The sequence below is a fragment of the Triturus cristatus genome, chromosome 4_2 (assembly GCF_964204655.1).
Source record: "Triturus cristatus chromosome 4_2, aTriCri1.1, whole genome shotgun sequence".
Lineage (NCBI taxonomy): Eukaryota > Metazoa > Chordata > Amphibia > Caudata > Salamandridae > Triturus > Triturus cristatus.
In genome coordinates this window covers 501,199,094-501,222,317 of record NC_140586.1, presented here as the reverse complement: position 1 = coordinate 501,222,317, position 23,224 = coordinate 501,199,094, and the positions used below count along the sequence as shown (strand labels likewise).

The 23,224-nt window shown below is 41.9% G+C and overlaps 1 protein-coding gene across 1 annotated transcript in view; it reads right to left on the bottom strand.

Annotated features, from left to right (window-relative positions):
* MCOLN3 (mucolipin TRP cation channel 3) overlaps nucleotides 1-23,224 on the bottom strand; it is a 589,861-nt gene that overhangs the window by 359,192 nt on the left and 207,445 nt on the right. Inside the window, exon 3 of the mRNA XM_085602079.1 lies at nucleotides 16,013-16,180. Within this exon, the coding sequence (XP_085458205.1) occupies nucleotides 16,013-16,180 (168 nt within the window). The remainder of the gene's footprint in view (nucleotides 1-16,012; nucleotides 16,181-23,224) is intronic.

The window sequence follows — 23,224 nt, the reverse complement described above, 5'->3', positions numbered from 1 at the left end:
TTCACTCGTAAAAAACCATTGAAATTCCCCCGTTATAGTTAGTTCAGCTAACTATAACTCGCGCGACCGCAATCCACTGCTGATGACGTCACATATTACATCACTGATGACGTCATCCAGTGAGTGTGTGTTTCTGTAAAGTTTAAATATGTATAATATATATAGGGAAAGGCCTGTGGAAGAATGAGTGGCTGTACAAGTGTGTGAATGGATGATTTTCTAGGTGCGTAACTGACTCTATAAGTGAGTCATTTGAGATGTCATCAGTGATGTCATGACTGATGTCACTGACCATGTCATGAGTGATGTAATATGTGATGTCATCAGCAGTGGATTGCGGTCGCGATTTTTTGAAAAAAAATAAAATGGTTTTTTCACCCTTCGGGGTCCTTCAGGGACCCCCTGACAAAGGCTAGAGGGTCAGGAACGCTCTACCCTGCCCCCTTTTCAAGTTCTCCACCTTTCTTTTTCACTGTCACACACAAAATGGCGTCCGACACTTCCTGATTTCGACTGATTGGAATGTTGACTGACATCTAACCACCAATCAGAATTACGCTCGCGGACATTTGGTGCGCGCACCGTGCGCGCACCGTGCGCGCATATAGATATTTATGTACTTTTAACTGCAATTTTCTCAGGAACTACTGAACAGATTGACACCATATATGCAAAAGGCACATGCCTGACCTGAGGACTACCTCTTTGCCAAATTTCAAGTAATTCTGTTCAGCCGTTCGGGATGTACCTTCGACTAAAGGTCCTATGGGAAAATGCATGGGGAAAACGCGTTTTGAGACCCTCCTTTTTTCTCAGCCCCCGCTTGACGAATCACCCCGAGACTTTCAGGGTAGGAGCTGAGGGGAGCGCCCCATTAGTTTTGAAAATTTCACGAAGATAAGTCAACCGGCGCCAAAGTTATTCAAAATAGAATTTTCAGATTTCCTATGGGAACTCGGTCCTAACTATAACTATCTACTGGCGACCGCCAGTAGATAATATATATATATATAGCTTGATGAATCACCGTGAAATTTTCAGGATAGGAGCGGACTGGAGCTGGCCAAAAGTTTGGAAAATTTTGCGACGATTTGTCAATCGGCGCCAACGTTATTCCAAATAGAATGTTGTGGATTTCCTATGGAGAATAGGTCCTAACTATATCTACCTACTGGCGACCGCCAGTAGGTAATAGATCTATATATATATATATATATATATATATATATATATATATATATATATAGATATATTACCTACTGGCGGTCGCCAGTAGGTATAGTTAGGACCTATTTTCCATAGGAAATCTGAAACATTCTATTCCCAATAAGTCGGGCGCCGGTTGACGAATCCTTGCAAAATTTTCCAAACTTTTGGCCAGCTCCGCTCCGCTCCCACCCTAAATGTTTTGTGGTGATTCATCAAGCGGGGGCTGAGAAAAAAGGGGGGTCCCAAAACGCGTTATCCCCATGCAATTTCCCATAGGATCTGTTGTCGCAGCTACAGCCCGAACCGCTGAACGGAATTACACCACATTTGGCAAAGAGGTAGTCCTCAGTTCGGACTCGTGGCTTTTGCATATATGGTGTGAATCCGTTCAGTAGTTCCTGAGAAAATTTGAGTTAAAAGTACATAAATATCTATGGCCGCGGAGGACCCGCGCACCCTACACGCACCCTCTTCAAACTGAGCGCGCACCCTCCCGATCGCGCGCTGAATGCTAATTGGCTGTCGAGTGTCTCTCTACATTCGAAACCAGGAACTGTTGGCAGCCATTTTCTGCCTCGATAGAAGCGAGGCTGAAGAAGCAAGGGGAAGAAGTGTGTAAAACATATAAAGGGGGCAGAGTGGAAATACTCTGACCCTCTAGAGGTGCTTGGGGGTCCCCTTTTTTTTTTTTTTTTAAATGGCGAAATGCGCGCACGGTGCGCGCATCCTATCGCGTTGGGTGCACGGATTCTCACGCGTTGGGTGCACTGATCCATGGCAATGTTTTTTGAAAAAAGACAAGAAATCATTGGTAGTATGACTACTTCCTACACTGAAAGGTAGGGTGTATATTTCTGTTTTTTAAAGGTATGATTCTTATTGGTTAACAAAAACAGATTGTAAGGAACATTATATATGATAAGCTCATATGTTGAAAAGTCAAGCACACTTCCTGTCTTGTTTAGTAACATTGTGTGCTGAACTTGTGACCTGTGAGCTCAGTGCAGTGTTCCATGAGCTGTTTCTATGGTAACAGGCAGAAGGCAGATTCGGGGAAGGGTTGAAATGTATTTCAGTTGGAAAGGGTTGAAATGTTTAACCAATAGGAATGTGTGTTTGCTTTTGAGTTTATGTGTGAAGGATTGTGATTTGATGTTTACATGTATATGTGTGGAAAATGAAAGGGAAACTTTTCCATTCTTTGTTTTTGCTGAGAGGTGCCCAGTGCAGAGATTCTGTAAAAGAAAATATGGTGAGTGACTGATATACTTCTTAATCTACAAAAGAACTTGAAAGATGAGTTATTTAATTGTGAGGGGATGTATGTAGACTATTTTGATTTTAATCAGACTAATGTATTTCTCCTGCTAAAGTGTAGGGAGTACTTTTTTTCTCTACAATCTTGTTGACAGTGTGTGTGCATGTAGAAACCATTTTGTGATAAGCATTTGTGTTTTTCATGTGTTTGCAGACAGATAACTGTGTTGTTTTTATATTTTGGTAGAATTAGAAACTAGTCATTGTTTATGAATTTGTGAGATGAGTTATGTTATGTTTCTATACTAAAATGTAGTACTACTTCTAGATGAAGAAATGTGTTTTGGTATAGTGCAAGGGATAGTGTTGTTTGTCTAGAATCACACAGTGAGTCTGTGCGCATTTTGGAACCACTGTGAGAGAAGCATTTGGTAACATTGTGTATTTGCTGACAGATAACTGTTTTAACTTGTCATGTTGTGAAGTTTTTTTAGCATTAGAAGACAGTTAAGGCTTATGATTTGATTAAATGAGTCAGGCTTTAACAGAAAAGTGCAGTCCTGAAATATGTAGATTGTGTGCAGTTCCGTTACCAGTTGCACTGTAGTGAATGAGTTTTGGTAAACTAATAGGGATAGTGGTGCTTTTCTAGAATCACAGTGTGAGTTAGTGTGTATTTGGGACCAGTATGAGAGAAGCATTTGGTGACATCATGTATTTGCTGACAGATAACTTTTTAAAATCTGTCATGTTGTGAAGTTTTAGTAGCATTAGAATCCAGTCTTTGCTTATGCGTTGATTAAATGAGTCATGCTTTGACACTGATGTGCTGTACTTAAATATGTAGATTGTGTTCAGTACCATTAACTCTTCTAGACTAGTGAATGAGTTTTGGTAAACTCCTAGGATAGTGTTGATTGTCTAAAATCACACTGTGAGTCTGTGTGCATTTGGGTAAGGATTGTGAGAGAAGCATTTGATAACATTGTGTATTTGCTGACAGATAACTGTTTTAAAACTGGTCATGTTGTCAAATTTTATTAGCATTAGAAGACAGTCTTTGCTTATGCTTTGATTAAATGAGTCAGGTTTTGACACAAAAGTGCAGTCCTGAAATATGAAGATTGTGTGCAGTTCCCTTACCAATTTCACAGTAGTGAATGATTTTTGGTAAACTCCTAGGTATAGTGGTTGTTGTCTAGAATCACACTGTGAGTCTGTGTGCATTTGGGAACCACTGTGAGAGAAGCATTTGGTAACATTGTGTATTTGCTGACAGACAACTGTTTTAACTTGTCATGTTGTGAAGTTTTTTTAGCATTAGAAGACAGTTAAGGCTTATGATTTGATTAAATGAGTCAGGCTTTGACAGAAAAGTGCAGTCCTGAAATATGTAGATTGTGTGCAGTTCCGTTACCAGTTGCACTGTAGTGAATGAGTTTTTGTAAACTAATAGGGATAGTGGTGCTTGTCTAGAATCACAGTGTGAGTTAGTGTGTAGTTGGGACCAGTATGAGAGAAGCATTTCGTGACATCATGTATTTGCTGACAGATAACTTTTTAAAATCTGTCATGTTGTGAAGTTTTAGTAGCATTAGAATCCAGTCTTTGCCTATGCGTTGATTAAATGAGTCACACTTTTCAAACATTTTTCATCCAGAAAAGATCGTTTTAACTTTTCCTCTTTTAACAAATAATTTTACATGGCCCCTACTACCACTAACAATTAGCGTTGAGGAGGTGCGTGAAGGACTGTTAAATAGCAAAGGGGGAAAGGCTCCCGGCCCGGATGGTGTTCCGATTGATCTATATAAGGATGAAATGGATCTCTGGGCACCAATCCTTGCAAGGAATTTTAATGCTGCTGCTATAGGAAATTTTCCATTATCTTGGGCCGAATCTTTAATTGTTCCACTTTATAAAAAGGGTTCGCGCTCTGAAGCATGCAACTATCGCCCTATTTCAATAAAAGTGTTAAGTAGGGTGCTTTTAAAAAGATTGGAAATATGGGCCGAAGAATCCAACATACTGACTCCAGTTCAATACGGTTTTAGGAAGGGCATTGGGACCATAGAACAATGTGTTAATTTGGAACTACTTATCAATAAATATACAGTGGTAAAAGGGGGAAATTTGTTTTTATGTTTCGCTGATTTGAGCAGTGCGTTCGAACTAGTGGACCATTCGCTCCTTTGGTCAGTATTACTTGAATCAGGGGCCCCAAAGGAGATTGTGTTTTTCCTAGCTAGGATATATGAGAAACTCTCTTGTAGTGTACGTTATGGACCCATGGGTAAGCGAACCCCTTTTTTTACAGTGCGAAGAGGCATCAGACAAGGGTGTGTATTGGCTCCCCTTTTATTTTCCCTTTTTATAAATCAAATTGCCGAGGTTTTAAATAATACCCCTGCTGATGCCCCCAAAATAGATAATACTCTTGTGTCCGTATTGTTATATGCGGACGATGCCGTCCTAATTTCACGCACCCCTCTGGGTTTACAACGTTTAATTGATGCTTTTACTGTTTTTATTAATGACAGGAAATTGCTGATTAATAAACTAAAAACTTTTACCATGATATGTGGGCGAAAATCCAAATCATCGCGGCCCTTTTTTCTTGAAGGCTCGAAGATTAAAGCGGTTGACACCTTTTGTTATTTAGGCATCAGTTTTGATGCTAATGGCAAATGGTCTAACGAGCAAGGAAATATTGGCCACAAAATGACTAGAAATTCTAATGGCATTTTCCGTTTTGCCTCAAAAATAGGGGATTACAGAATAAAAGATATGGTAACCATATACAACGCAAGATGCGTTTCTTCGGCCCTATATGGAGCTGGTTTATGGGGCCATTCTCCGATGGTCCAATTGCAAATAAACGAAAATACCTTCCTTAAACGTCTGCTATGTGTCCCAGTTGCAGCCTCATCTGATTTAATTCATCAAGAAACTGGCCTTAACTATTTATCAGATTTGGCTGCTTTACGCCCTTTATTATTATGGCGTTCAATATGGAACAAAAAGGAAACTGAGTTCACACAGTCTGTAATTAAGGACTGTCTTAAGCTGGACTTCCATCTCCGTATTCAGTGGCTGAATTATATTATTTTCTGGTATAATATCTTATTCGGAATTAAGATCTCTAAAGATTCAGTCTGTGATATATTACCTTCTAAGAAGGAAATTAAAGACACATTCCTTCTTTATAAAACAGAAGAAAGGAATAAGCTGATTAAGACTCAAAAGACTTCTGTGTTTTATAGGCAGCTTAATCTAAAAAAAGGTCTCCAGTCATATTTGGTGGAAGTAACCAGGAAATCGCACCGATTTGTTCTTGTACGTTTAAGGTTGGGCATCGTACACCATCTCGTATCATTCCCTGTGATTGGGGCTGGTTCTAGTGAAGAATGCCCGTGTGACAATATTTCCAAACAAAGTTGTTGCCATTTTCTGTTATTTTGTAAATTTTATACATTTCTGAGGAAATTTTATCTGAAACCGATCCTTTTAAAATATAACATCCGTTTAACAGCAGATGCCATGAATCTACTCTGTTCTCTTCAGAGCTGGGATATTTGTTTCCATGTAGCACTATACATTTTAAAATGCAGAGCTGCTAGGAAATCTATAATTATTTGATGCTGTCAACTGTGCCTTGCTCTGATGTTATAGTTATGTATAAGTCATTTCATGATAATAATCTATTTTATATATATGCCTAAGTCACTTTATTATTACGAGTTGAACTCATTTTTGCTATGCACAAGCCACTTTATGTTAGCAACCTATGTCGCACATATACCTAGTTTATTCTGTCAGCACAAGATGTCGCCACCTATTGTGGAGTGAAACAAATGCTCTATGGTTAGGAAATTGTGTTTTATATAGCTCATAACTGACTATGTATTAGTAAGTTTATTACTGCTAGGTAGCTGTACATGTCACTTTACCGTGTCAAGTGTCTCCTCCACCTATATGGTGATAACTACTGACAAAATTGGTTTTAATGACCCAATATTATAATGTCTTATCCATTTCTAAACATGTATATATACGGATGCTTTAATTATGTCTCACCATTCAGTGCAAGTTAGGGCTTGTATAGGAATAACTATCTGTCCTTGATTTTGTTGAATTATATGTCATGATATTTTATGTATTTTACTTTGCTCAGCTTATATGGTTGTATTCATACAAACCGAATTAAAGCTTATTTGACTTGACTTGAGTCATGCTTTGACACTGATGTGCTGTACTTAAATATGTAGATTGTGTTCAGTACCATTAACTCTTCTAGACTAGTGAATGAGTTTTGGTAAACTCCTAGGATAGTGTTGATTGTCTAAAATCACACTGTGAGTCTGTGTGCATTTGGGTAAGGATTGTGAGAGAAGCATTTGATAACATCGTGTATTTGCTGACAGATAACTGTTTTAAAACTGGTCATGTTGTCAAGTTTTATTAGCATTAGAAGCCAGTCTTTGGTTATGCTTTGATTAAATGAGTCAGGTTTTGACACAAAAGTGCAGTCCTGAAATATGAAGATTGTGTGCAGTTCCCTTACCACTTTCACAGTAGTGAATGATTTTTGGTAAACTCCTAGGTATAGTGGTTGTTGTCTAGAATCACACTGTGAGTCTGTGTGCATTTGGGAACCACTGTGAGAGAAGCATTTGGTAACATCGTGTATTTGCTGACAGATAACTATTTTAAAACCTGTCATGTTGTCAAGTTTTAGTAGCATTAGAAGCCAGTCATTGCTTATGCGTTGATTAAATAAGTCAGGCATTGACACAAAAGTGCAGTCCTGAAATATGAAGATTGTATGCAGTTCCCTTACCACTTTCACAGTAGTGAATGATTTTTTGTAAACTCCTAGGGATAGTGGTGCTTGTCTAGAATCACACTCTGAGTCTGTGTGCATTTGGGAACCAATGTGAGAGAAGTGTTTGGTAACATCGTGTATTTGCTGACAGATAACTGTTTTAAAACATGTCATGTTGTCAAGTTTTAGTAGCATTAGAAGACAGTTATGGCTTTTGCTTTCATTAAATGAGTCAGGCATTGACAGTAAATTGCAGTCGTGAAATATGTAGATTGTGTGCAGTTCCCTTACCACTTGAACTATAGTGAATGAGTTTTGGTAAACTCCTAGGGATAGTGGTGCTTGTCTAGAATCACACTGTGAGTTAGTGTGTATTTGGGATCACTGTGAGAGAAGCATTTTGTAACATCATGTATTTGCTGACAGATAACTGTTTTAAAACCTGTCATGTTGTGAAGTTTTAGTAGCATTAGAATCCAGTCTTTGCTTATGTGTTGATTAAATGAGTCATGCTTTAACCCTGATGTGCTGTACTTAAATATGTAGATTGTGTGCAGTACCATTAACTCTTCCAGACTAGTGAATGAGTTTTGGTAAACTCCTAGGATAGTGTTGCTTGTCTAAAATCACACTGTGAGTCTGTGTGCATTTGGGTAAGGATTGTGGGAGTAGCATTTGGTAACATCGTCTATTTACTGCCAGATAACTGTTTTAAAACCGGTCATTTTGTCAAGTTTTAGTAGCATTAGAAGCCAGTCTTTGCTTATGCTTTGATTAAATGAGTCAGGCTTTGACATAAAAGTGCAGTCCTGAAATATGAAGATTATGTGCAGTTCCCTTACCACTTCCACAGTAGTGAATGATTTTTGGTAAACTCCTAGGTATAGTGGTTGTTGTCTAGAATCACACTGTGAGTCTGTGTGCATTTGGGAAGCACTGTGAGAGAAGCATTTGGTAACATTGTGTATGTTTTAGCAGATAATTCTTTTAAAACCTGTCATGTTGTCAAGTTTTAGTAGCATTAGAAGGTAGTCTTTGCTTATGCATTGATAAAATGAGTCAGGGTTTGACACTAAGGTGCAGTACCATGTACTATTCTGTTCACTGTGGCAGAACTGAACATTTAAAGGTTTTACCTAAGCACTGTCCTAGAAGTAGTCTGATTATTTAGTCAGTTTCTAAGTACCAAATAGATTGCTTCAAATGTCTATACAGTATGCATGTAGTATTCTAACATACTATATACTTGTCTTTTACACCTTCAATTCCCTAGTCAGTATCCATACACTTCCAGGAAACACCCTGTCACTTCCTTTGCAGTCCTCTAGAGACCCATTCAACAGCATGTACTAATCCATTCACTGTGCCAAAACCCAAACACTTATAAATTCACAAAGACACTCTCTTTCCAGTACTCTAATGATTCAGTCACTGCCTAAGTATTCATGCACTGAGCCAGGTCTTAGCACATGGACTTCTTCAAACCCCTATCCACTATGCATGCAGTCCTCTAACCACCTACACACTTGTCTTTCACACCTTCAGTTCCCCAGTCAGTATCCATTCACTTCCAGCAAACACCCTGTCACTCCCGTTGCACTCCTCTAGTGACCCATTCAGCTTCATGTACTAATCCATTCACTGCGCCAAAACGCAACCACTTATAAATTCACACAGGCACACTCCTTGCAGTACTCTAATCATTCAGTCAGTACCCAAGTACTGATCCAGTGACCCAGGCCTTAGCATATGGACTGCTTCAAACCCCTATCCACTATGCATGCAGTCCTCTAACCACCTACACAATTGTCTTTCACACCTTCAATTCCCTAGTCAGTATCCATACACTTCCAGGAAACACCCTGTCACTCCCTTTGCAGTCCTCTAGTGACCCATTCAGCACCATGTACTAATCCATTCACTGTGCTAAAACCCAAACACTTATAAATTCACCAAGATACTATCTTTGCAGTACACTAATCATTCACTCAGTGCCTAAGTATTCATGCACTGAGCCAGGCCTTAGCACATGGACTGCTTCAAACCCCAATGCACTATGCATGCAGTCTTCTAACCACCTAGACACTTGTCTTTCACACTTTCAATTTCCTAGTCAGTATCCATACAGTCCAGCACTTGTCACTGCCTTTGCACTCCTCTAGTGACCCATTCAGTACCAAGTACTAATCCATTCCCTGTGCGAAAAGCCTAGCACTTATAAATTCACCTAGGCACTCTCCTTGATGTACTCTAATCATTCAGTCAGTACCCAAGTAGTCATGCAGTGAGCCAGGCCTTAGCACATGGACTGCTTTAAATGCCTATGCAGTATGGATGCAGTCCTCTAATCACCTACACAGTTGTGTTTCACACCTTTAATTCCCTAGTTAGTATTCATACTCTTCTAGCAAACGCCCTGTCACTCACCCAGTGTGTCTCCTTATACTACTGTAATCATTTAGTCAGTTAGCATGTAGAGTTTTAGTGAGGTAGGCTTTAGGGCATGAACTGCTTCAAAGTAGTGTGCACTATGCATGTAGTGTTTTAACCATCGTCACACTTGTGGTTCAGGGACATCGTTTCTTAGTCAGTATTTATATAAAATGTGCTTATACAGTAATGGAATAGTATAATTTTGAAAGTTATTACTATACATTTATTTGTGATTCTTTTTTACAGATACAGAATAGGAGTGTTTCTCATCTGTTTGCACTCTTCTCGTGCAAGATTGTTCGGATGAAGGGTCCTTAGGTGTTTCATCATACTTGCCGTGCCGTTCGAGTATTTCTTGTTAGGATCCCTTCGTGAGAGAACTCTTTTGCAAATCTTGCACGTGATCAAGGTGGCATAGGTCTTTGTTTGCCCCTTGGGAAAAGTAAAAAATTTCCTCACCACTGAAGAAAAACTTTGTGGGCGTGGTGCCTTCTGCAAAAAATATTCCTCAAATTCGGTAAATATTTTAAAGCGGCAACATTTACAGTTTTTGTAAGTTAAACTTATAAAATTTTGTTAGCTGTATGCATTTTATATATCGGATTTGTTTCTTGTGGTATTTTGTTGAGAATACCATGTTTTTTTTTTTTTAACAATCTTTCTGATTTTCCAGGTCTGTCGTCGATATCCATGGTCTCCACAGGAGTGTTCCGCCTTGTTGTTTTGTATTATTGTTGTTACATGTTGTTTATTAGTATATTGTTCATATATATGTTAATAAAAAAATTAAGTTTGAAAATAGTTTATCGTTTACATATTTATGATTATAAAAAATAAAGTTTGAAAAAAAAATAATAACGTTTTTGGTTGTTCTCTTAAATGCTGTGTGACTCTTTCTTGTTCTTATTACTGTTATTTGATGGAGTCCACCATGGTGTTAAATTTTGGGGCACTTATCGCTGGAATACTGGTGATATCTGCAGTTTGCACCAACTTCTGAATAGTGTGTTAGATTTATCTCAACTTTACTTCCGTTAAAGTGCTGATAATGAAATGGAGACTAGCCGTTCTCGTGCATAAAGACACGAGGTGCACCTTTCCAATTTATTCTAAATACTAAAATCCTGTATTGAATTGCACTGAGGTATTGGCTGCACTTACAGTGTACACACAAAATCTATTAAGAAATCTCATTGTATTTATATTGATTGGGAATAGTGCGTCAGGTACTGGATCTTGATGAGATACACTGCTCAGTTCGTATATTGTCCTGCACACAAGAAAAATCACATCACAACTTTCACACCAATTGCAATGCGAAACAAATTCCGGCGATAAGACACGTTAGCACCAGGGATTTTACACCTGCTTTCTGCTGGTGTTAAGCAGGACAACTACCTGCACCATGAAAGGGAACACAGCCAAGAGCCACACCAGAACACCCACAGGTGCCATAGAGTCAATGAGCATGATACAGGGATACCCATGAGGGCCAGAAGACTCGTCTCAACAACTCCAGGACCGCCAATGCCCCCCAAACCCACATCTTAGTAAGTGTGTCCCTGTGGTCATTGTCTTAGCATGATAGGCACGAGCCCTGCAACATCACAGTGTGCTGTCACCTCAGCATTGGCAGTGAGCCAGGACGTGTAGGTACGCATGCATCCTCCTGCATGCACAACTGGCGTGTGCTGGTCTGGGGTTCACAGGTCAGTGCAGGGGTGTGCCTATCCGGCAAGGGGAACGGGGTGTCTCGGACATGTCCGTGTACAGGAAGTGCGGTAAGTGTGTCTCTGTGTTCTGGTGTGGCCTGCTACAAGAGCCGCAGCAGTCGATGTTGTAAAGTGGCATGCACCACCTCCAAATGTCACTGTGATGGTGTAGTTGGAATGTAGCAGGACATGTGCAAATAGGCATTACAATGGTGTGCCGTACGAGTGCACGAGATACAACAGCGCACCGTACAAATGTGTGGGGGCTCGTGGGAGGGAGGAGCAGCCATTTGGCAACGTAACACACAGTGAACTCGACCATGTGCCACATGCTGGGCATCTCATCCATGATGACCACGGTCGCAGACATCCCACAACACCAACGACTGGCCATTGTACACATCCTGTATGAATGCAGCGTGGTTTTCACTTCTATACTCGTTTACTGGTGTGATGTTGGCGGGTTGTGTGACTTGTGCTCCTTGTTGGTGTGTTTCATTTTGGCCATTGTTAGTCTATATGTGTGTTGTACTTAATTGTGCATGTGTGCCATTCTGCCCATATCCCCCCTCCCCCCACTCCCTGCTTCTTCCTCTTCCTAGTGCTGTTGTGTCTATAATTTTGTTGCTGCACACATAAATACATGTAAAGAATAAATTAGAATAGTTCCTTGATTCTTTTAGGTTTAAAAACTTCTCTATTGGTTTCTTTTTAATTTTCCATATGAACCGTTTTTTTAATATTCAACAACACATAGAAGTCAGAAGTGCAACGTATTCTATCAACACACTTTCTAGAACATTCTACAACACATGCAGGTTAAAAGTTCATCAATTTTTTAAAAACTTAACGATATTTTTTTGCAACATTTTCTTGAACATTTAACGACACGTGCTGGTTAAAAGTTCACGATTGTTTGAAGTTCCAACAGTGCCTTCCAAATGCAAGTAGCAGGTGTGGTTGAGCTGAGCAAATTTTATTCTATGATATGTACTCCACGTTGAAACTGCTTTTTCTTAACCAATCACAAAGATGCTTTTCCACAAAACTAATGTGCACCCTACTTTTAAAAAAGAATGCTTTTCATTATATCTTTAGAGATAAGTTAAAGATAGGAATTGGCTTTTAAAAACCTTTGAAATTCACTGAAAAAACCATAGGTTTCAGGCACGTTATAGTTATGAATTAGCATTTAAAAAACCTTAGAAATTCACTGAAAAAAACATAGGTTTCAGGGGCGTTATAGTTAGCTGGACATTTCCCTCGTACAAAACCCTAGAAATTCCCCTGTTATAGTTAGTTCAGCTAACTATAACTCGTGCCCCCGCAATGCACTGCTGATGACGTCACATATTACATCACTCATGACATGGTCAGTGACATCACTGATGACATCACTGATGACATCTCAAATGACATCACTGATGACATCATCCATTGAGTATGTGTTTCTGAACAGTTTTAATATGTTTAATATATATAGGGAAAGGCCTGTTGAAAAATAAGTGGGTGTACAAGTGTGTGAATGGATGATTTTCTAGGTGTATAACTGACTCTATATGTGAGTCATTAAATGTATCTTACTGCAGACTAGTGACTAAACTGTGTGAATGTCTGTATGTGTCTGTGTGTTGGTGTATAAGTGGCTGCATGGTTTTGTGAATAGCTATATGAGTGTCTATCTGGGTTATTGATTGGTTGTCTGAGTATCTGTATGGGTGCTTGAGTGTTTGTGTGGGTAGGGTGTGTGTGAGACTAGATGTGTGAGTGGGTGATTCAGTGGGTGCATGGTTTTAAGAGTGCATCTGTGATGGACTGTATGGTTGGGTGAGTGTATGTATGGGTGTGTTAGTGATTGAATGTATATCTCAGTTGTACATGTGTCAGTAACTACATGTGTGAAACGCAGTGTATATGTGCGTAAGAGTATATAACTATCTATATGTGAGAGTGTGTAATTTTGGGAGTGGCTGTGTCATGTGCTTTTTGTTTTTCTGCAGGAAGACACAGAATTTGTTAGTATTTTTATGAGTAAGTGAACTTGAGTGTGTTTAACTGTATAGGTGAGTAAATTGGACTGTGATTAATTATTTGCATGACTGACTAGATATGTCAGTACCTCAATGGATGATTGGCGGTGTGTGAGTGTCTATATAGGTGTATAAATGCACAGAGTGACTGTAAGTATGAGTGACTGTACAGGTGAGTGAGTGGACATGTATGTAGACCTAAAAGTCAATGAGTGGGTGTGTAGTTATTGGTATTGGAGTATCTATGGTTGTCAAAATGGCCGTTTGAAATTTTGAGTCGGTGTATCAAAGGTTATATTAGGGTGTGAGAAGATGCACTAATTTATCACATGGATGACGTCATCAGTGATGTAATCAGTGATGTCACTGACCATGTCATGAGTGATGTAATATGTGACGTCATCAGCAGTGCATTACGGGGGCGCGAGTTATAGTTAGCTGAACTAACTATAACAGGGGAATTTCTAGGGTTTTGTATGAGGGAAATGTCCAGCTAACTGTAACGCCCCTGAAACCTATGGTTTTTTCAGTGAATTTCTAAGGTTTTTTAAATGCTAATTCCTAACTAAAACGTGCCAGAAACCCATGGTTTTTTCAGTGAATATATATATACATACATGAACAGCACATCTCTACACTTGTGCCATTGGTAAGAAAGACAACTCTTTCAATCTTTGCTAAGATAAATTGCCATTGTAAAATAGGAGACTTGTTCTGTCAATTGTAAAATAGAAACATGTTCTGTATTGATTGGTTAGGAAACCCATTTTGCCACTGGTAAGGTAGGGTAACCATTCTGCAATTGGTGAGGTAGGAAACCTGCTTTGCCATTGGTAAGGTAGGAAAACCTTCAGAGAAAATAATATACTTCAGTGATTTGATTTATTGAATGATTCAATGAAACATTCGACTGTGCGTGTACCTTTGCTGGTCTACCTGTCATTGACAAAAGGGCTGAAAACCTTGGAAGCTTACTTTATGCATGTATCTGAAGGACGTTGTCTCCAACTTGGCTATCATTTTCCACCATCAAACACTTAGTCAAACTCCATTTGCAATTTATTTGAGAAGTTCTGGGCCATGAAAAGTAGAGGTGGAGGACTCTGGACAGCATGACCTGTATAAGCCCTAATGATCTCATTTATGGCAGTGATCAATAACATTACACTAGAAGTGGCATGAACTATTTCTAAAGAACCATTTTCCATCTATTTGTACAAGAAAGTTTCTATCTTATCCGTTGGTAAGATGTATGTCAAATTTAGTAGCTCCTTCTATAAGGCTAGCTAGCTCTTGCCACTAAGGTGACCAGTTTTGTTAGTCTTAATGGTAGGCTGGCATTTGGCTAAACTTTCATACCAAAACTAAAACTACTCCCTCATCCACCTCAGTTCTAGATAAGGAGGAATAATACCATTATACATAAACTAGCTCCCAGACAATATGTGAATCAAAATTTTATTCCACATAAGAGAACTCTTCAAAACCCATGTTTCAAATCTCAAGGGAGCACAAAATGTTTCACAGACAATGTTTTGCTATTAACCATGACATGTTTTTCAGCTCAATCAATTCCTCAGCATCTTACTTCTAAAATAGTGTGTTTTTTTCTTTTATATTGGAAGATGCCATACAATCTGTGAAGAACCCTCCCCGACTGCAAGTGGGTGAACTTCAACGGTGTATCATTATTTGAAGCTACATCATGCCCTTATGTTTGTTCCTATTACACACCCAAAAAAGGGCAACCCAATAATCCCCCAGGAGATTTGGTATGTGCAATTCACAGAGGGCTTCTAAACTAGATGGTATTGTGAAGAAATGTACAAATGTTCTCTTGAGAATCAATATATAATATACAAGCTCAATAATCTTGAAGTGAAGTGTGACCCCGTTTTCACTTACTTACTCTCATTAGCCTCACTGTATTGTTTATAACTTACTTGTGACTTTTTTCTCCTCTTTGTTTCTTTCTGTTTATGATCTTTGAATTCGCCTCCCAATCCTAGGCATTCCTTGTAATGACATCATTATGTAAATGCGAGTAACAGGCAAGGTTGGCACTTCCTTCTATTTCCAAACATAGAGTCCTTCATTTGTTTCCATATTAATGGAGAATGTTCGTGAGGGATGTTGTGCTCCCCACAACTATAGGATACCCCCAGATGCAACACAGCGGAAAGACTCAAGGAGACCTGTGCATCTCTCTCACACGAGTCTGGGGCCAAAGTCAAGCCAACGCTATATTCAAGTGTCCTCTTGTAGGAGCCGGTGCTATTTTAATTATAACAAACATATGATTCAGTACCCTTCATGGTTCGATATTACCCCGCTTAATTAATATTTATGCTGCTGGTCAATGATATTTCTCCTTGAAATTAGCCAACAGACGTTATGTCTTGGTTCGTATGGTTCTTTTCTTAGAAAAGCAATTTTTTTTATTCACTTCTACATCAGAGTAACATGACCAAAAGTCTGCAAATCAGATTTCAAAAAATGACTCACAATGAGAAAGCATCAAATAACATTGCATTAGATATGGTTACCTTGTTTACAATATATGATATGTGATCATAAACATCCGCTTGTCTGTACAGGGCATAGGAATCGTCCTGGTTTTCGTCATATCCTTTCAGAAATAGGTGTTTAAATGCCAAGGTGTTCTCATTTTTGAAAGTTTCCACCATCTCGTTACTTATTCCAAATGAAACCAGCTAGAAAAAGGCAGAAAAGTACGACGTTAGGCGCCGGCTAGCATTGATGAAAGACACTCACAAAGCACATCAAGGTAAGCACATGGAAAGCGATATTTCAAGCCTGTGAATTGTGCAAAAGCTGCCCTATGGCTCAAAGAAATTAGCCTATACATTTACATAGAATGCCATACATTAAAAGCACTAATTAAATAGGTCAAAAAGAGGCAAACTCGTTAAAATTCGCTGGTGACTTCATGCAATCAATTGTTTCGTCTCAACAATATGTTTTTTAATGACTTCTCCCCATGAGCCCTTTTGCCCAGCGGACTTGCTTTTATCTATTTTTTAACCCCTTCGATGCTCATGACGGAACGGTTCCGTCATGAGCATCGGTTGGGCTGTGCTCATGACGGAACCGTTCCGTCATGAGGACAGCCCCCGGGGGAAGCGCTGGCGCTCCCCCCCTTGTGCAGCGATCTTCGCCCCCTTTACGGGGGTGGCAGCGGAAGAGCTTCCGCTGCCACCCCCGAGCCCCCCCGAGCCCCCCCACGCTTTCTGATGACGTCAGCGCGCACAGCGCGCGCCGGCGTCACCAGGAAGCGTTGGACGCGCTGGAATCCATTTCTTCCAGCGCGTCCAAGGGAGCAGAGGTAGGTTTTGTAGTCCGGTGGGGGCCGCGGCGGTGAAATTTGTAGTATTGAGGCATCGGGGGAGAGGAAAGAGTATTTCCTCTCCCCCGATGTCTCAATACAGGGCATTCCTGCTCCACGATCGCGCACAGCGTCGCGATCGTGGAGCAGGGATGCCCCACTAGACACCAGGGATGTGTTTTATTTTATTTTGGAAGCGACCCCTTGGGTAAGGGTCGCTTCCTGGGGGCCATATATTATTATAAGACTTTTCTGCCCCCTCTGGGGGCAGATCGGTGGTTTTTTTTCGCCGTTTCTGCTCCCAGGGGGGGCAGAAAAGCCCACTAGACACCAGGGATATCATTATTTATGTAGGAAGCGACCCCTTGAGCAAGGGTCGCTTCCTTGGGGCCCTAAATTGTTTGAAGACTTTTCTGCCCCCTCTGGGTACAGATCGGTGTCGTTTGTTTTGCCGTTTCTGCTCCCAGGGGGGGCAGAAAAGCCCACTAGACACCAGGGATCTTATTATTATTGTAGGAAGCGACCCCTTGGGCAAGGGTCGCTTCCTTGGGCCCACAAATTTTTGAAAGACTTTTCTGCCCCCTCTGGGGGCAGATCGGTGTCATTATTTTGCCGTTTCTGCTCCTAGGGGGGGGCAGAAAAGCCCACTAGACACCAGGGATCTTATTATTATTGTAGGAAGCGACCCCTTGGGCAAGGGTCGCTTCCTTGGCCCCCTAAATTTTTTGAAGACTTTTCTGCCCCCTCTGGGGGCAGATCGGTGTTATTTTTTTGCCGTTTCTGCTCCCAGGGGGGGGGGGGGGCAGAAAAGCCCACTAGACACCAGGGATATCATTATTTATGTAGGAAGCGACCCCTTGAGCAAGGGTCGCTTCCTTGGGGCCCTAAATTGTTTGAAGACTTTTCTGCCCCCTCTGGGTACAAATCGGTGTCGTTTGTTTTGCCGTTTCTGCTCCCAGGGGGGGCAGAAAAGCCCACTAGACACCAGGGATCTTATTATTATTGTAGGAAGCGACCCCTTGGGCAAGGGTCGCTTCCTTGGGCCCACAAATTTTTGAAAGACTTTTCTGCCCCCTCTGGGGGCAGATCGGTGTCATTATTTTGCCGTTTCTGCTCCTAGGGGGGGGGCAGAAAAGCCCACTAGACACCAGGGATCTTATTATTATTGTAGGAAGCGACCCCTTGGGCAAGGGTCGCTTCCTTGGCCCCCTAAATTTTTTGAAGACTTTTCTGCCCCCTCTGGGGGCAGATCGGTGTTATTTTTTTGCCGTTTCTGCTCCCAGGGGGGGGGGGCAGAAAAGCCCACTAGACACCAGGGATCTAATTTTTGTTGTAGGAAGCGACCCCTTGGGCAAGGGTCGCTTCCTTGGGCCCCTAATTATTTTGTAGATTTTTCTGCCCCCTCTGGGGGCAGATAGGTTTTATTTTTTCGCCGTGTCTGCTCCCAGGGGGGGGCAGAAAAGGCCACTAGACACCAGGGAATTAGTTCAAATAAAAATAGAAGTGACCCCTCGCTTCCAGGGTGTAATTTGTTTTCTGGCACACAACCCGATTGACCATTTGGGTAGTGACATAGCATGTTATAATGTTTATTGTTATATTTTTTGTGAATTCCAATTGGAATTTTTTTTTTTTTGTTTACTTTTTTGTTCTAGGTGAAGGCTTTTCTTCATTTCACGTTGCAGTGTTGTGACTGGTGGTTCTGCTGTTTGTGTAGTTTGGTAAGACACTTATTTTTGTACAATGTAAATGTGTTTGATTTCTCTGCCTGTTTTGCAAATGGTGTAATAATAGCAGTATGTTTGGTTTTTGAGTGTCAAAAACTTTTTGCATTGGTGCTCGATGTGTATTTTGTTGTCTTGTGAGTAATTTGTTTTTTTTCTTCTTTCTAGTTTGATATCGTTGGTTTTTGCTGTGTCACTGCAGAGTTGGTTTCTGGTGAGTGCAGCTGTCTCTTGTAATTGGATTGTATAGTTTTTGAGTACATTGATCTTTGTGATAAAGGTACACATTTCTTTACTTACTTTGTTTGCACATTGTTGGTTGTTGTTGACTTGTTTGTGCAGTCTTCTATCTTAGTAAGTATAATGGCTAGCCGCAGGATGACTGCTCAGCAGGTTGTTGGTTTGCTGTTTGAGTCTTCCTCTGATATTGGTTCAGAGACTGACTCTGCATCTGAGGGAGAGGAGGCAGGGGACGATTCTGGCAGTGAGTTGTCTCTCCGTATGGAGTCATCGGATGATGAAGATACTCTTAGTGCGGATGAAGTGCCTGTGTTAGAGGAGGAGATTGATGTGCCGATAGTGCGGCAAGAGGCATCTGGGCTGCAGCCTGGGGCTGCAAGACTTCCCGTTGGTGTAGTGCGGCAAGAGGCATCTGGGCTGCAGGCTGGGGCTGCAAGTCTTCCCGTTGAAAGTGATGACCTCTGGGTTGCCCCTGGCATGGTGCAGCCGGAATTTCCAGAGTTTACTGGTGTTCCAGGGTCTAGAGTGAATACTGAGAACTTTTTGCCTGTAAATTTTTTTCAGTTGTTTATGGACGATGTGTTTTTGGCAGAGATTGTTGAGCAGACTAATTTGTATGCCGAACAGTTTTTGAGGGACAACAGTGCCAGTCTTAAGCCACACTCTAGAGCTACCCGGTGGACTCCCACAAATGTTGAAGAGATGAAGAAGTTCTTGGGTTTAACTTTTTTGATGGGCTTGCTAAGGAAGCCATCATTGGCTTCATATTGGTCTAGCAGTCCCTTGATGGCAACGTCTATTTTTCCGGCAGTCATGACTCGTGACAGGTATTTGCTTCTGCTTCGGATGATGCACTTTGTTGATAATGGTTTAGCGTTGCCACGAGATCACCCTGATTGTGACCGTCTTTTTAAGATTAGGCCTGTCCTTGATCACTTTGTTGATCGATTTTCTGAGATTTATGCCCCTGGTAGAGAAATTGCAGTGGATGAGTCTTTGGTGTTGTTCAAGGGCCGCTTGGTTTTTAGGCAATACATTCCTAGTAAGAGGGCACGCTATGGAATAAAGCTGTATATGCTGTGTGACAGTAGGACTGGATATGTCTCTAATTTCAGGGTGTACACCGGTAAGGAATCTAGGTTTAACCTCCCTGGTTGTCCGTCCACTTTTGGAGTGACTGAGAAAATTGTTTGGGAACTTGGTAGAGGATTTTTTAACAAAGGCCACCATTTATATGTAGATAACTTCTACACTGGTGTGCGGTTGTTCAGGGAATTGGCCAAAGTGGACACTCTTGCTTGTGGCACAATCCGCTCTAACCGTAAAGGTTTCCCGAAAGAACTTGTGTGTCAAAAGCTTGTGCGGGGACAGTGCAGTGCGTTGCGTTGCCAGGAGCTTCTTGCTGTGAAGTTTACAGACAGGAGAGATGTATACATGCTGACTTCCATCCATGATGAAAGCACTGCACCTGTGACTGTTTGGGGTCAGGTCGCTGAAGCGCGCAAACCTGTGTGCATTTTAGACTATAATAGGCACATGGGTGGTGTTGACAGAGTAGATCAGAGGTTGGAACCTTACACTGCTCTTCGTAAGGCTTACATTTGGTACAAGAAGTTGGCTATCCATCTTTTCCACATGGCAATGTTTAATGCTTTTGTTGTGTTCCAGGATTCTTGCCCTGAGTCAAAGATGACTTTTGCTAAGTTTCAGGAGTCTGTAATAGGCAGCCTTGTTGTAGTGGAACAGGCAAGTGTTCCTAGAGTTGGACTGGTGGAGGATGTTGCTAGATTGAAAGAACGCCACTTTCCAGATCACATTCCTCCCACACCCGCAAAAGATTTTCCCAGTAGGAGATGTAGAGTCTGTTGGCGAAGAGGTTTGCGGAAGGAGAGTCGTATGTACTGCCCCGATTGTCCCTCTCATCCTGCACTGTGTCTCTCTGCTTGTTTCAGAGCGTACCACACGCGTAAACATTTCTGGGAACATTCATGAGTGGTAAAGTGAACTGCCTGGTCTGTATTCTTTGGAAAATATGATTCTGTTTCAAGGTTGGTGTTAGTGCAATGTATTTAGTTGCTGATTTTCTGTTAGAAGATTTGTATCTATTTGCAATTTGTTTGTGTTTTTATTTTTTTCTAAAAAAAATCCAAAATGTGATGGCGGTGTGTGTAGGCTTGCGCTTGGCTGTTGGTGTGTGTGGACTGGCACTTGGTTGGTGGTGTGCGTGGAATGGTGCTTGGCTGACGGTGTGCGTGGACTGGCGGTGTGCATGGACTGGCGGTGTGCGTGGACTGGTGCGTGGCTGGTGGTGTGCGTGGAATGGTGCTTGGCTGGCGGTGTGCGTGGAATGGTGCTTGGCTGGCGGTGTGCGTGGAATGGTGCTTAGCTGGCGGTGTGCGTGGACTGTTACTTGGCTGGCGGTGTGTGTGGACTGGTGGTGTGTGCGGACTGGTGTTTGGCTGGTGGTGTCCGTGGACTGGAGCTTGGCTGGTGGTGTCCGTGGACTGGAGCTTGGCTGGTGGTGTGCGTGGACTGGAGCTTGGCTGGCGGTGTGCGTGGAATGGTGCTTGGCTGGCGGTGTGCGTGGACTGGTACTTGGCTGGCGGTGTGCGTGGACTGGTGGTGTGTGCGGACTGGTGCTTGGCTGGTGGTGTCCGTGGACTGGAGCTTGGCTGGCGGTGTAGGTGGATTGGCGATTGGCTGCCGGTGTGCCTGGACTGGCGATTGGATGGCGGTGTGTCTGGACTGGCGCTTGGCTAGCGGTGTGCGTGGACTGGCGTTTGGCTAGCGGTGTGTGTCGACTGGTGCTTGGCTGGCTGTGTGTGAGTAGTGACTTTCTGCTGGTCACTACACACACTGCTAGCTGAGTGCCACTCCACGCAATCCTTCAGCCTGTGTAGTTGCTGTGTCTGGATTGTGGGCGTGTGAAAGTGATGGGCCCTTGAATGGCGCTGTGTGCTGGTGTGAGTTTTGTTATGTGATGGGCCCGCGGCTGGCGGTGTGAATGGTTTTGTATGTCTCACACGTATGAAAGGTGTATGAATGGCCTGTAAAGAGGTTGGTGCCTTGTCGTGGCTTTACAGCTCACGAGCTGTGAGTCAATGGTTCAGTTTCTTGCCCTTTCAATTATTACCAGTGCATTTCATGTTTTGTGAAATCACTTGGTAATACAATTTTATCTACTGAACCATCACTCACCCTCGTGCCAAATCCAACCAGTATGTGTGTGTGCTTGCGGGTTAGATGACTGTGCAGTAATATTTGTCTTTCTGAAGCAGGGTGTACCTTGTCCCTTTTTGGTGATTTTTGTACTGTGTTGCTTTTGTACCTGGTGGTGCGAATGGTCTTGTTTGTATCACGTATGAAAGGTGTGTGAATGGCCTGTAAAGCAGTTGGTGCCTTGACGTGGCTTTACAGCTCACGAGCTGCAAGTCATTGGTTTGGTTTTTTGTGAATTTAATTATTGACAGTGCATTTCATTTTTGTGAAATCTCTTGTTAATAAAATTTAATACACTGAACCATGACTTGCCCTCGTGCCAAATCCAACCAGTATGTGTGTGTGTTTGAGGAATAGATGGTTGTGCAGGAATCTTTGTCTTTTGTTTCTCTGCCAAGGTACACTTTCCATGTAAGAATAACCCACCAACTGTAGATATTGTCGAAAACCCTTGGGAGTTCATGGTGATGTCTCTCTAGTGATTTGAAAAATATTTTTTATCCCCATTGTCCTGTAAACCTCAAATTGTCTGCCACATTTTCTTTGCAGTATTATTCCTAAATTCTCACGCTGTAGTAACAATAGGTAATCTGGTTTTGCAAGGGGGGTTACTTTGGTTTTTTGCCCAGGGCTCGGCGGCCATCTAGGGAAACCTTTCCAACCCACGCATTTCTGAAAACTAGACACCCGGCGGCTTCCAGGGAGGTATGGCTTGCGTGGATCCCCCAACGTTTCCTTACCCAGAATCCCCTGCAATCCTCATTTTTTGCCCAAAAAATCACTTTTTTCACACATTTTGGGGTGGGAAAGTAGTGGCATCACCGGGCTCACACAAATTTACCACCACCCAGCGTTCCCCCAGGTCTCCCGGTAAAAATGGTGCCTCACTTGTGTGGGAGGCCCAAGTACCCGCGGCAGGCAAGGGCCCCAAACGTAGTGAGGCGACATCAAGATGGCCTATCGCCAAACCACCTGGTTTTGCAAAGGGGGTCACTTTGGTTTTTGGCCCGGTGCGCGGCGGCCATCTAGGGAAACCTACCAAACCCAGGCATTTTTGAAAACTAGACACCCGGCGGCTTCCAGGGAGGTATGGCTTGCGTGGATCCCCCAACGTTTCCTTACCCAGAATCCCCTGCAAACCTCAAATTTTGCTCAAAAAATCACTTTTTTCACACATTTTGGGGTGGGAAAGTAGTGGCATCACCGGGCTCACACAAATTTACCACCAC